This window comes from Rhyacophila brunnea, unplaced genomic scaffold (genome assembly GCF_057557595.1).
Source record: "Rhyacophila brunnea isolate RB1 unplaced genomic scaffold, BYU_Rbru_1.0 scaffold_12, whole genome shotgun sequence".
Lineage (NCBI taxonomy): Eukaryota > Metazoa > Arthropoda > Insecta > Trichoptera > Rhyacophilidae > Rhyacophila > Rhyacophila brunnea.
This window is the reverse complement of record NW_028232774.1, coordinates 33,433,738-33,448,928: the sequence shown is the minus strand read 5'-3', so window position 1 is coordinate 33,448,928 and position 15,191 is coordinate 33,433,738. Positions and strand designations below refer to the sequence as shown.

The window sequence follows — 15,191 nt, the reverse complement described above, 5'->3', positions numbered from 1 at the left end:
ATATCGTCACCTTAAATCAGAGGTCGGCATCGTGCCCAGAATTCATACCTATTTATGAAATGAGAGGTGAAAGAGAGTATTTTAAATAAAATTGTCCTTTATGGTATGTCACAATTATACACGTCAGTCCTTTTCTAACGCATGTTACAGTATTAACTTGTAAACCTCCAAACTCCACATTGGACCGAAAATGACTTTTTGATGCAAATTGTTAGCATTTTGTATTACGCATCGCCTGTGCAAAGATTGTATTTTTATTTTGACTAAAACTCCATCTAGAAAACCACCAAGCTCCTTTCCCAAATATGTAAACCTCCAAACTCCTCTTTCTATAGCAAGTTGTGTGCAAACTGTCAGACGCGTTGCATTCATTGCGTTTGTCTTGTCTCAATATCCGTTAATTAGTAGTGTACAACTGGATTTTATTACATACCACACTTATTAATTAAAAATGTATGTTTCATTTATTATATTTGAATTTTTTCTTTGTGTAAACTAATGTTAGGTCATAAAAATGACAGTTGTAATTAAGTTGAAATGTTCGTTATTTCTTAATCTATGTTTAAGACAGTATAATATGTATTACGTATAATTATACTATGTATGGAGTACTCTTTTTTCATATTTGTGGAAAGACTTTAATATTTTTAGTATCGTACATTTTTGTTATAATAAATTATTATTCCTATCATAAAAATATGATCTGTAAGTAGGTACTGTCAAATTATTGAGAAAGATTTCAGGTGTTTCATGTTTCAGATGTCTTGAGGGAAAAGAATTCTTGATTTAGCATTGAAACATAACATAAATAGTGAAGTTCAACCTTTGGTTGATGTTTTCGCCGCATACAATGAAGAGAATGTCAATAAAAATAATTCATCAGCTAATTCAGAAATATTAAAGATTGATGCTCTGCAACATTTTTTTTTTGAAAATATTAAATTTCTTGATGAGCAGTCTTCTACTCAATCTGTAGAAATTACTATACTTAAAATACTGATATTGAGAAAGACGACCTAAGAACTTGCCCTCTCTATCGTGTCAAATACTACAATGGATGTTTCTTCAAATGACATTATAAACTTAATAATTTTCTGTTAGTACGGTATTCGGACAGTTCTTCGGAATTTGAAGAAGACCTAATATTATCTACTAAGAATTTAAATAAATAAATAAATAAAAAACAAAGGGGAAAAGGCTAAACTTATTTATGAAAGGTAACAATGGAAAATAAGTTTAAAACAATTTCCAGAGACAGCAGAAATATCAAAAATCAGTGTAACTGTGCAATATCTATGAGAGATAGCTACATTAAAATGCTCAAGAATAATGGACACTGCTAGAAATACACATTTTTCAAAAATTTGAAAGTCAAGTTGGGCCAATAAAAAAGCATTAATTGATAAAATGGTAAAATTACTATCAATAAAAAGAGGTAGAAATGTTGCTGATATCATGGAGGGGAAGTATATATTTTGTTTATTTTCTACCAGGAAATGACGCTGCAAATAATTATTCTATAAATTATAGTGATGCAATAAGAGTATGTAGAATCATGTTTCTTAATACTCTTGGAATCGGGTAATGGTTGGTGGAAAATTGGAAAAGAGCTGCCATAGAGGGTGTTTGTAAACAACCTCGTAAATTTCAAAATAGGTTTACTCTGAAAAATGATGCCCTCAATAGATTAATAAGGGCATTACCAAACTTGGAATCACACTATTGTCGGGCTTCAACAGGTAAACAATATCTTCAGCCAGAATGACATTTGATCTTGTAATTTTACGACTTTTATGTAAATGAAACCCAACATATTATAAAACTACTATCCATAACTTCCTTGCGCAAATATCTTGCAAAAGAAAACATTTCATTGTTCTCACCCAAAAAGAATTTATGAGAAACATGTGTAAAGCATAAAACCGGAAATTTGCCACAAGCTTCTTTTGATATCCACCAAAATAAAAAGGAGGAGGCTACAAACGAAAAACAATTGGACAAATCAAAGCAGAAATAAATACCAAAGATAGATATTGTTATTTGTGGAACGAGAGTGAAGGGAATGCAGGAGTTTGCAACTTTAGTGAATAGATTTATCATTGACCATTTCCCGTCTTCTTTAACGGCCGAAGAAGAAAGAAAAATATGCTACCTATGAATAAAAGATAAATTATTAAACCCTAATTTTTTCAGATTATAATAAAACACAATTTTTATTAAACTGACATTTAATTGAATTTATTTGAATATGCAAACCTCCAATCTCCCAATTTAGTTTCATTATCTTACTAAATCAATCCTCCAATCTCCTTATTTTGGCTAAATACAAAAAAATAACGTGCTTTTAATAATATGGATAAAAATAAAATAAGCCAAATGGATTTTTGAATTTATACAGTGTTTTCTTCCTCAGTGTTTATGGAGTTTGGAGGTTTACATGATAAGCCGACGATATGACTGCTATAATATAATAAATATAAAATGATGCAATAGTAATGATTTAAAAAAAATAGAAAATCTGTTTATTTGAAATCATGCAGGTAGGGATGTCCAAAAAGTCTCAACGGGGATCGGTACATTTCTTTCAATATGACATATTGCACCCTCGCAACTAAACTGCCACAATCCAAAAAACGTCAAACAGAGAAAATCAGCTTTGAAGTTTTTACCTTTCGCATTTTTGTACTGTGTTTTTGAAATATGTTTAGATATTGAATAAAGTTTTGACTTGAATTTGATGACTTAGAGATATGAAATTTTCGGTACATATACTATGAACGATAGACATTGAAACGTAGTAATTAACTCAAAACACATAAATTTGGACTTGTGGCGGTTTAGTTGCGAGGTGCGATAATATTACATGAGGGTTCGCGATTTGTGATTACTGACCATATGTGATCTTCCTTTCCCTTACCTTCCCTCTAAATCGTGGTCGATCATAAATGCTGGAATTATTAAAAGATTTAAAGTCAATGAAACATCTTTTTTTACAAACTAAAAAATTGTATATTTCATACTTTGTTCAATATATTATATTTATACATACAATGGTTCTGCGGAAAAAGACAGTAAAAAATACCCTGCTAGTACAAGATTAGGATGGGCACACTAATAATACAAATCGGTAAACACTATGAATTTGATGACTTGTTAATAAATGTGAGAGTTGATTACTACGTATATAGGTGTGCTTTTTTAAACTAATAGCGTATTAGAAAACTATGTTTTGGCTAATGGTTATCGATAATAAATCTATCTTCTCATTCTCTTGAAGGGAGACGATACTATATAGTTGTATTCCAAGTATCTACCAATACATATACCTATGGTATGAATGTATTTTTCAATTGAAAACAAAATATTTTTGAGCTTACTTGAGTTAGATATTAAAAAAATACGTACATACCAACAAAATGAACTGAAAAACTCAACGCAAAAATCATAATTCTTATAAATATAAGTACAGCATGGTTATAAAAATATTATTTGACTAGAAAGTTCTATAAGAGGCAAATGAGCAGAATGTTGACATTATAGAGAATAAAATTTTTTTATAGATGCGAAAATCTTAATTAAAATGGCAACATTGCGTTCTGCAATCAGATTTTTGCTATTTTTTAACTTCTGATTGCTCAATGATTATTAAAATATTTTGATTAACATATGTAAAAGTATCAATAATAGTTATCATGAACTGAATGGTTGATTAAAAGAATGGATGCATAGCAGATACAGTATACCTACAGTGTTTTCTCATTCATATATTTTTTATTGACATGGCAATGAAATTCTTAAATTATTTTGGTGGTGTCCGTTAACATAATAGATGTCAGAAGAGGGAATAACATAATAAGACAATTAATACTGCTAGTCTTTCATGTTTGCGTATATAATCGGTATATCGACTTGTGGTTAAAATATGACAGCTGGAAAATTTGAATATGCATACCATTGCACGCGATTTGGGTGTGCGCATTCATCCTCCATTAAAGATGAAATACCCGAATAAGGGCTATTTAGTGATTAGTGGCATCTCGGCATGAGATAAAGATAATTATTTCATAAGGTTAAATTTTCTGAAGCAATGATTCGTAGAATGTAAGATGAAACAATACACTTGAATACAATGATTTTGATCAACTTTGCGCTATAATATGTGCCTGTAGAACATTGTTTATGACAAAACGTAAAAGAACGAAAAAAAATCTTTAGATTCTTATAAGTACATAGCTCTCATTACGCAATTGAAATAAATTTAAACTGTCTAATAAAATATTCCACGATACCTATGTATGATACTTAAAAAGAAAACTATTCCATAAATAATACACTATTCAAAATATAACTTTAACTTCAATACATTTACATAAACAAATACATTTAAAAAATTGGCTTATTGATGAAAATGATAATTATGTATATGTACCTATATTATACAATTTAGTTGTGTTACAATATTTATTATAATTCCATTAAAATAATAATACATTTCATTTCAGTTCTGTTTACAGTTAGAGCAGTACATAGTCGACAAACACGAACCCAATAAAAATATGTTTGTCCTATATTACTTTTCGTTTAAAATAAATATGATTGCATTTAAATGTCATGTAGTGCCAAACTGAAGGAATTTTTAATTGTTAAATCAATGAAACCTGTGTGTATTCTTCTCACAAGTGTGAATAAAATAAATTCAATGATATATAGGTTAACCATAGATATTACCATGTATAAATAAAGCTTTTATAAAATATAGTATAGTATTATAATGCATATTTCTAATATAATTGAATAAAATGTTGTCCTTTATTTGCGAAGGCATCTTTCCAACATTGTTTATACCATTTTAATGGTTTGTAAATTACAAATTAGTAAGCAATATTATTATAGGCATTCTTTTGAAAAGCTCATTTTAATCAAAACTTTTGATAACTAGACACTCAAAATAATTAATATTTGAAATTATTTCAATAATATAAAAGCATCAAGGGTTAGTATAGTTTCAAATTATAAACAAATAACTATAAAATTAGGACCATAGATTCTATTTTATTTAAAGTCAATTTTAATTCAGTCTATACTAAGACAGGTTTTTATAATTGCCATATCAAATGCTATACTCTAAATAGTTAGTCCAAATGGATATCTTTAATGGGGCGAACGCATTACCATCACGTTACGTGTTGTCACGGTAAGCTCCCGCTACAGGAAAGGTGTGTAATATCGTTTTTCTTAGTATTTAAAATGTTATCAGACTAATACTCCCATCCCATAGCACATTTTGAATCAAAAATGAATTGTGTCAGTTAGAAAAATGCGTATTGTGCTATATCACCAAGCGCACAAGTCAGTGAATGTTTAAGTTTCTTTTAGGTATGTGTACACATTTTTGACCCACGTCAAACCGCATGATCTATGTTTTTAGTGGTTTGCTCTATGGATTTTCTATTAGATTATTACCTATGTATATCTATGTAAATTGTAAATGAAACTCTTAAAATTAATTGAAATTACAAAGAATCATGAATAATTCAATATATCAAATGTAAAGCCTTGTTGTTGTGACCTTCTTTTCTTTTTCTTTCGACCATGTCCGATCCTAATAGGATCATATGGGCCTCCAAGGAGTGGAGGTTTGTATTAACAGATTTTATTTTTATAAGAAATGGATGTCAGCCACTTGCTCAACCTATTAGGTCCATACTCTGACTCATACACAAATTGAAAAACAATGTGTACTTGCCAGACCCAGGATTCGAACCTGGGACCCTCGACACTATAGACCGGCGCTTAAGCCACGCGGCCATCGTGGGTGTCCTTAACGAATTTATTTTTTCATTATTTTCGAAAGACCGAAAATGACATTTTTTGGGTAACCGGCAGTGCATTTATCTACCAAGCAAGAATTGTTAGATTTTTTTTATTAAATAGAAGCAGTTATAAAAATGTTTATTCAAGAACGCGTGCACAATTTCAATATCCTCTTCCCAATCTGAAGAATACTCGAGTTGGCACTTTCCATATTTGGATTTATAGAGATATTGATCATTCAACATATACCTATTGTGGAATGACGAAACCATAGACTAAATATGTCAGCATATGACGTGATAGTAATGTGTTCGCTCCATTAGTGATAAATAAAGCATGTGTTTATACTTAAAAATATATATTATTTTGTTATTTAACATCTGTAATATTACAAAGGTATACAGATGAAAGGACCGCGATGATGTACCCAAAATACTTTGTTTTTATTTCTAGAAAAAAGTATTGCTTGTTGGAAAAATATTATTTCATATGCTTATCTAGTAGAATACTAATTAATGATAGCCATTATGACTTCAAAATATTTGGAACAACTTCTTACTACGTATTTAATAATATGGTGACCACAAAAATACTTGGCAGGCTTTCAAGTATCAAAAATATAATATACACCAGTATTTGATAGATACCCACAAAGCAGAAAATAAAATAAACGTGTGTGGGGTACCTAATTAACAAATACAGGTTGACTTAAAATTATTAATATATTTGTAGTTATTCAAAAAATGTGCAATAATAAACTACCATACAAAAATATGTATTTTCTTACGATAACAAAAAATTATGCAATATGAATTAACTACAAATATTAATTTAATAACTACATATGTACATACAGACAGTTGTATAATTAAGAGATCCGATAATGTAATTACGCATTTTCATCTACAGTAAAAAACTCGTTAATACGAATTCCACGGGACCGAAAATCGAAAAAAATTCAAATTACGAAATGTATGGGGAGTGGAATACTAATTTTTTTTCTTTCATTTTCATTTACGATCATAGATGTGCCTATGTGATCAAATACCATGTGTCATTAATCCATTAATTGAATCTACAGAGTAATAATGTAGGTAGGTATTTACCTCCATGTGTATAAAAAAATACGAAATATCTTTTATTTTTCCAATTTGTCAAAACAATTATTTGGCATTAGCTCTCTAGTAAAACCATGTGAAAATCCAATAAACAATTGACTATTAAATACCTACAGCCCTGAAACATGTGTGTTATTTGAGTGGAGTGCAGTTGTGCCACTGATGTGTCAATGGGTCAAAAAATGTCAGGATTATTTTTATTACTTTCATAAAATATGCAATTTATGATCTTTTAAAATAAGTCTTATCACAATTTTCAATGACTGGCTCAAGAAATAGTGTACTTTATTACGATTTATTGAATATTTTTATATGCTAAGATTCTGAAATCATTTCATATCACGAAATTCGAATTAAAGGTATGGTTTTCTATGAAAATAATGTTCGAGGTTTTTTTTTCCCGGAAAATTTTGATTTACGGCGAATTTTTAATTATTTGTGTTCTTATTAAGGAGGTTTTACTGTATTAGTGTTCTGGGTTGTCACAACACAAAAAAAAAAAGTAAAAATCGTAATTTTTCGCTGTAATGGTCAGCCATTTCTCTTTTACATAAAAATAATCATTGACATTGCAAATGCTATGCGTATGTTATAAATTATCTAGCCATCACATTAGTAAAATAAAAAAAAAATACAGCTAACAGCCATTATTTATTACACATACAAAGGAGAAAGAAACATTCATTTGCTGTAAATTTCGATAGCAAGATATAATATCGCAATATCATTTTATAGCTGGCTTCCATGAGTCTTAATTATGGATATGTATGTATGTAGCTATTTAAATACATCTTACACATGTATAACATATTAGAATATCACACTTGATATAATAATAGCATTAAAACACTAAAAGTATATCATTATTTGCAGATTTATCTGGCTTTAAAGCATAGAGAACATAATTTAATTTTGAGGATAGTCAAGCAGACTCCGTGGTAGGTGTGACCGCATGAAAATACCCACAATCCCCCGTCGGCAACCAAAACCCTGCTATCCAAAGGCAAACCGCAATGATTGCACAGTTTGTTGGGGCATATCTCATCGAGGCAATTAAGAGTCTCTTCAATATTCATTCCTATTTCATACTGGGGACTTTTACGGAGTGCAGTTGTAGTTGTTAGATTACAATACTCTGTAAGGTTTTGTAGCAAGTCCGGTTGAATGGCGACACTCAAGTCCAGTTCGGGCGTAACGCTTTTAGATTTGGCAGGCATGACAATTTTCAATCCCCAATGTGGGGACTTTGATGCGACAGCTAACGGTAATGAAGTATGTGGAAGGTCATCTTGTAGGCAAACACTCAAATGCTTATTAAGCTGAAATATAAACAAAATCATTGTTATAATATACAAAGTACATATTATTGCAAAAAAAATTACATACAGACAGTTTTTACTGTGTTTTAATGTAGTGCCTTTATACTTTGTTTTGTTGAAACACTTCATACCAGGACAACTGGATGATGGACATCATGCATAAAGAAATACATGTATGTTATGTTTCATTTTGAACCAGCCAGCCAAATTTAAGTATCTACCTATATTAAAGCAAGGTATATATCGGCATTTTGTTATAAAGCATGTTTTCTATGCTCACATATTACATTTGAAGGTTTGTGCAACATATTATTATGCCAATCAAAATTTTGTTGAAATGTATTACGCATTATGCGGAATAGCAACCAGTTCGTAAATATTATTGCACAATATTGCAGCAGAGATTGGAATGTGAAAGCAAACCATGGTCATGAGTCTTCGCAACAGTCATAAACCTCGTTTTATTATAAATATATATTTTGTATCAGACAGTGGAGAAGGTTGGAGGTGAGCTGTGGAGATCTGACACGAATAGTGCACACTAAACTTTATCAGTCATATTTATTTGTTTTCATTGAACTAAGAATACAAATTGCAGATGGTGTTGGTTAGTTTTTAAAATTCAATTAAACCCTAGGTAAACCAAGACGTATATTATGTATTACGACTTGGTTTACACCTACATACACCCTTTGCCACTGAAATATTACATGTACCAACTAACATAATATTTGTAATAACATACCTCGACGACGGCATCTTCGTACTTATAGGCTTCATAGATTGTATCAATTAAATTTGTCATCACTGTTCCATCATATTTTTCAAAAAGCTTCATAAAAATACATGTATGATAAAATTTTAATGTCAGCTCTCCGTTTGGAATCAGATCGGCGTAAGTTTTCATAATCTTTATAGCGTTTTGACATCCGACAGACTTGATCATTAGAGCTCCGATGGCATCCCAACTTAACATGTTGTTAATCTTTTCTGATGCGTTAATATCTGAACATTCAAATTTTCTACCGCAATTCAGGCATTCGTTATTTCTCAACGTGCCGAAAAGTTTGATCGCTTTTTCCCAAGTGACGACGGTAAATTGCGGCAAGAATGAATACAGTAATTCCTCGTCTAACATCTGAAGAATCAGCAATAACAAATTTAACAAGTCCTCATTTTTTCGAAGATATAATATCTTTCTCCACATGAAAGGCACTTTTTTACAAATATCATAACATTGCTCAGACTGAGATGAATTCCAGCGTTTCTCTATGAATACGTCAATTACACCCGAGAAGCTCGGCGTCTGACTAGAAAATGATTTAGGCAACGGATAGCCGCATTCACAGCTTAAAATTTGTTCAGAGTTTGAATTGATATTCACAAACGCTTGTAGGAAATATGAACAGATTTCATCATTCTCTATAACCTTGTCTAAAGTCTCGTTAATATCAGGAGTCCTACTAATATATTGTAAAAGAATTTTTCCACTTTGCAGTTTAGAATATTCAACTGTATCACCAGCTAAAACCATGAATTCTTCAATGTCTTTTACAAGTTTATAAATATCATTAATATCACAAGTAGTGTCCGAAATTAACGAGTATATAGTGTTGCTATTATCTAATTTGTTAATATCGCTAAGCTTTACGTGATGGTAAATTATTTTGACAATTTTATTTGCTTCCGGCATGGTCTGTTTAGGCGGCGAAGTAGACGGCTGCTTTTTAAGATGGCGGCATGGTTTATTAACGACAATATCTTCAACGGACTCTTTAATTCCATTATTAAGAGTATCTTCCTGAGTAATATAATGCTCGCCACTACCGCCGGTTCTTACATCTAAAGGTTCAAAGTTTGTGTTTTCAGCTCCGATGTTTTTCATTCTATCCTCAAAATGGTCCCACGTTTTCTTAAGACTTTTAGTGCCAGAAGACAATTTTTCGGACACAGTATTACTAATACCCTTTATAACTTGAATTGCGTCTGGGGATATTTGAAAGAGCATAGAATCGCTTTCGTCCGAGCTAGTTTTGCTTGGACTTTCGGCGTTCATGTCATCGAATTGATCCATGTCGCCGTCCTGCGAAGCGGATTTGGCGTAATAGCTATTATCGACAACAAATATACCGGATTTTAACTTTTGACCGTTGCTCCTCTTGATTTTACAGATCTCATCTAGCACCGGACTGATTTTATTATACAGATCGTCTTCAGCACATTCCTGAAGCTTTTCCCCCAATCCAGATATTAGATGAATTTTTTTAGACGATGGAATAGAATCAACTATAGAAGTGACGTGTAAGGCACACACTTGTGCACAGAGCTTATATTTTTGATTGACAAAGCACTTCAACAAAAACTTTTCAACAGTACCGAATGACAATGTTATTATATTTCCATTACCTAGCCATAGATAAATATATCCATCGATAATCTTACAATCGACAATATTAGAATATTTATCACTCCACAAAACGACGGCCGGCCTTTTCGGATCGAATATATATATACCGTCTTTCTTAAATGTAAAAATAAACTTATTGGCTAGCATGAATACTTTAGAAAAGTTAATAGATTGCGGAGGGAACGATTCATCATCCACTGAACCGATTTCAAAGTTTTGACTATCGAAATCTGTCAGCGTTACAACTTTAGCCGGCGGAGTAGCCAGTAGTTGCTTGAATTGATGCGTACACAAGACTGTGCCGTCAATTTTCACTTCCCATAACCGTGAGCCCGGTCTGGCTGAGAATATTTTAATGTAATTGAATTTGTCATAGTTTTCCGTTTGGTCATTGTCCGGTATTGCGTTGAAAACTTTCTCTCTGTGCGTTTCTCCGTTGCTGGTAGTTGAAACGGGGTGTGATGAAGACAAATCTTCATTCAAAGTATAAAAGAAGCATCCTCCGAATTCGCCATCTCTGAGCTTCTGTCCGATCTGCCTGTATTGCTCATTGACTGTATCACAGATGTAGCATCTTGTCATTGTCGAGGCCAACAGCATCGTTTCACGCATGTCCAGTTGGACAATACGGGAATCCAATGACATGAGCGTGAATTCTGTGGTCTGAAAGACATTTTTTGCCTGCAAATGAAAGCACAGAAACTTAAATGAATGATAGAACGAAATCAAATCTCAATTCAAGGAATTTTGACACAATAAAATAATATATTGACACTGTTTTATGGCTACAGATCTTTATTGAAAATAGTACCTTGTAAAACAATTGATTACTATTCCGATACATGTCCGATCCTAATAAGATTATATGGGCCTCCATAGAGTGGAGGGTTGTATTAACAGATTTTGTTTTTACGAGAAATGGATGTCAGCCACTTGCTCAACCTATTAGGTCCATACTCTGACTCATACACAAATTGAAAAACAATATGTGTACGTGCCAGACCCAGGATTCGAACCTGAGACCTGTGATTATAGTAGATCAATAATGAATTGTATGTAACAGTAACTTGAGAGGTTACACAAGTGAAACATAAAAATTTGCAAGTTTTCAGCACATTTATGTTCATAACTTCAATTAATCAAAATCAAATTAATCATATTATAAATTAACCAATATATTATTCTTTTGATAGATAAATATGTTTATGTGAATATAACATATAATTTTATGTATCCACTAACTGTCCGTCAAGCATTATTACCAATACTACAAGGCGAGTTTACACTTGGCCTAGTCTATTTTATGATTAATTTATTGTATCTGGTCGTTGTATAAATTGTACCTGAGTGTAATATGTTAGTATTAGTACACTGTATGCCCTGTTTTATTATTTATGCGCTGTTTATAAATAAATAAGGCGGCACTCCACAGAACTTTTTAACTTTAGTACTTAATATGCATATTTATTTGTTTATTTATCCAATTTTCAGGTTATTTTATAACCCAACACAAACAAAACATCAAAAATTTGTGTCGAAATATTGAAGAAATAAAAGAGGCAATTGTCTGGTTTCTATACCTAAGTAATTATATTGTAATAATATTTAACTATTGATATGTAATCTATTTTGTTTTTTGATTTACTTTGGATTTCGATCGCTAAACATAAATTATTGCACATGCCGGAACTATATACAATAAATTACTCCGCAAGACGCCTGTGCAATTGTATGTCAGATTCATCAGATGTGCTACGACTCACTAAGTCGTATGATGTTGATTCCGCAGCAGGTATTTTCACGCGTCGGATAGTAATTTGAAACACAAATTACTAAATTATGACTTAAAAACTCCATTCTTGCCCATAGAAAATAAATAATCCAATGAATATTTATTTAATACCAGCACGAAAAAACAGAAAACCTTAATATTTAGTCGACGAATAATTAAGACTAAGAAATCACACAATATCGTGTATTTTTACAGCTCGAATGTTTGCATCTGTGGATCATTATGTTGTACAACCATAAATAATTACATTAAGCAAATAAGAACAAAATAGGAATATAATCAACATATATACTCACAATAAAGTTAGACAAATACAGCACAGATATTCTGCCAGTGTCATCACCGATGTAAACTTGATTTGCCACACAGCTCCAAACCATTGATGTTACTTCATTTCCTTGATGTTGTTTGGAAGTCTGAAGCCTTGGCGATTTGACATACGAGCTTCCGGCAGGACCGCAATCACAGACGCACACAATCCCCCGCGCCGTTGCGAAAGCAACTGATTTTTCATCAGGAGATATTTTAATTTGTATGACCGTACCTTCCTATGAAAATAAAATAAAGAAAATTACCATGTTTGCTTCTAATCAGAGCGCATGGGTTTCCACTAGAGGTGAGTTGGAAATACTGTCACCAGTTTGTGTACTCAATTATCGGATGAAACTACCCATACTCAGTACGTGTGGCCCAATAAACTTGTTCCAAAAAACTTGTGATGATATCATCGCGAGTCACCGGCTAGTTGGTAGACTTTCAATAGTGAGCGAGAGAGTACTCGAATACAATTATATTTTAATTTATTAGTCTATGCATGTGAATAACATCATCTTATGTATGAGAATAGATCATAAATTTTCTGTAGTAGCATATTATTCCCTCGGAAATGTGGTGAGGTGACTGGGGTGACGCAGTTTACAATAAAAAAATCACTGTTCTTCATTATGTCAACAAGAATATCATAACCGAACAGAAAAACAACTCATAAATTTAAAATGTGTTAAAAATTTTATAATGGGAATTTTCGAAAACCCCAGCTCAGTGTATTTTTAGCGATTCTATTGAAGCCGATATTTCAAATACTAATATGGAGTTAAGTTTTAGTTCCAGTTTAGTATGAGACTTATGTCGCATACGCATGCCAAACGCTTTATATAGTATTCCAAATACTAGTAAGTATTTTGGAACAAGTTTTGATACTAAGTATTTTTTTATCGACCACTTTTCCCACCTCTACTTTCCACACAGAGGAAGGTTTTATCAGACAGTTTTATTATAAGAAATAGTGTAGATAGAAATTGAAAAAACAATGTCTTTTTTGACCAGCCGCAGGTTTGAACCCAATCTACTAATATTTTTTTTTATTGCGGTTAAATCAGTAGACACCAAAAAAAATTATATTATATATAAGTTCGCGCATGTTTTAAAACGTCATCTTTGGCAGCTATTTTGATATTTCAATAATATATTATGACTAGGGAGCGGATTTGTATGCAAAAGACATGACATATGCACTTAAAATCAATAAAATATGCACTAAAACCGTAGAAATATGCAGTTAAAAATTCTGGCAATGCTAGCAGTTTCTGACAAATTTGGATGATAATAGTGTAAATTGTTCTACAAACGAATCTGTAATGCAGAATGACTTACAGCTAATTTAAATGTTTATCATAGTTAAGCTTCATTATCTTAAATCTTTGAGAGGTTTTTTGTTACTATGGAAGAAGGCACAGAGTTTTGTATTGGATGTTGCTACCTTCATATCCTCTGACTTGCAGGCGGCAGGCATATAAAATTAAAAAAAAATATATATTAAATAGGTATGTACTTACTTTATTTGGTATCAGCTGGACAAAGGAGCATGGTTCCCTATTGAAGACATAGAGCCCGCCGCTAGTGGCCCCAAATACCAAAAGAGTCTTCGATACATCAAAACAGGTGTACTGAAAACACAGACTAGAATATAATTAAATGTATTGACAAATCATAAAATTGAGATTAGTCGCAGAAACGATAACAAATGTGAATTGAAACAATAAATTTGATCCATTGTCTCGTGTGTATTATTTTAGATAACCTCTTGACTTTACAGACATGTTAAAAGATTATATTTTCACACATTAACTTAAAAGTTTATTGATTAGTTTTAAATACTCATTTATTCATAAAAAGGCAGGTAAATTATTAATTTTGAAGCATTGGGAACCTTAATGAGTCATCGTAAAATGTTTTCATAATAAATCAGTAAGTTCATAAATAAACTTGGGCACATGTGAGAATTATGAAAAATGCAAATTAAATACCTTTATACGCTGAGTGCATTGTAGTGGGTAGCTGATAATGGATGTTACATCGGATAATTCCGATAATAAGTATGGGACCTGCCCGTCCATTATTCTATTTTGGGATTGTATTTTCGGTCCTACTATTGACAATAATTTTTGACAGCTCGCTCAGTCAGCCATTCTGCTGGCAGGCAGACAACAGATGTGACATAACAAGGGTTGTCAGTGCATAACAATGTTTCCCATAAATTTAAAAGGGTCACCCAACAAATTATAAATTTTATGGGGAATATAATAATAATATTCGCACAATTAAATAGACTTATCACAAAGTGCAGAAAACATTTAAGAAGATGAAATTCACATCGGAAATGGATGATTAATTCACAAATTAACATCAATCAACTTTACTGATGGTAGATTTTCACTATGGAACGAAATAGTTTTCATTTC

General features: G+C 31.7%; 1 protein-coding gene across 1 annotated transcript; it reads right to left on the bottom strand.

Moving 5' to 3' along the window:
• Positions 1-6,960: 6,960 nt before the first annotated feature.
• LOC147078079 (BLOC-2 complex member HPS5 homolog) lies at positions 6,961-14,944 on the bottom strand. The gene is made up of 5 exons (XM_085940195.1): positions 14,757-14,944; positions 14,286-14,396; positions 12,747-12,998; positions 8,997-11,339; positions 6,961-8,251 (listed from the first exon to the last, which is right to left on the bottom strand). Exons 1-5 carry the CDS (start codon positions 14,844-14,846, stop codon positions 7,808-7,810), a joined length of 3,240 nt encoding a protein of 1,079 aa, XP_085796321.1. The 5' UTR covers positions 14,847-14,944; the 3' UTR covers positions 6,961-7,807.
• Between the last annotated feature and the right edge of the window lie 247 nt (positions 14,945-15,191).

Bases quoted from the DNA above. Each gene is read 5' to 3' on its own strand.
- LOC147078079 (XM_085940195.1), bottom strand. From the start codon at position 14,846: ATGGACGGGCAGGTCCCATACTTATTATCGGAATTATCCGATGTAACA. The intron at 14,397-14,756 runs GTATTTAATTTG...CTGTGTTTTCAG, and splicing joins AATGCACTCAGCGTATAAAG to TACACCTGTTTTGATGTATC. The intron at 11,340-12,746 runs GTGAGTATATAT...TTTCATTTGCAG, and splicing joins TGTATTTGTCTAACTTTATT to GCAAAAAATGTCTTTCAGAC.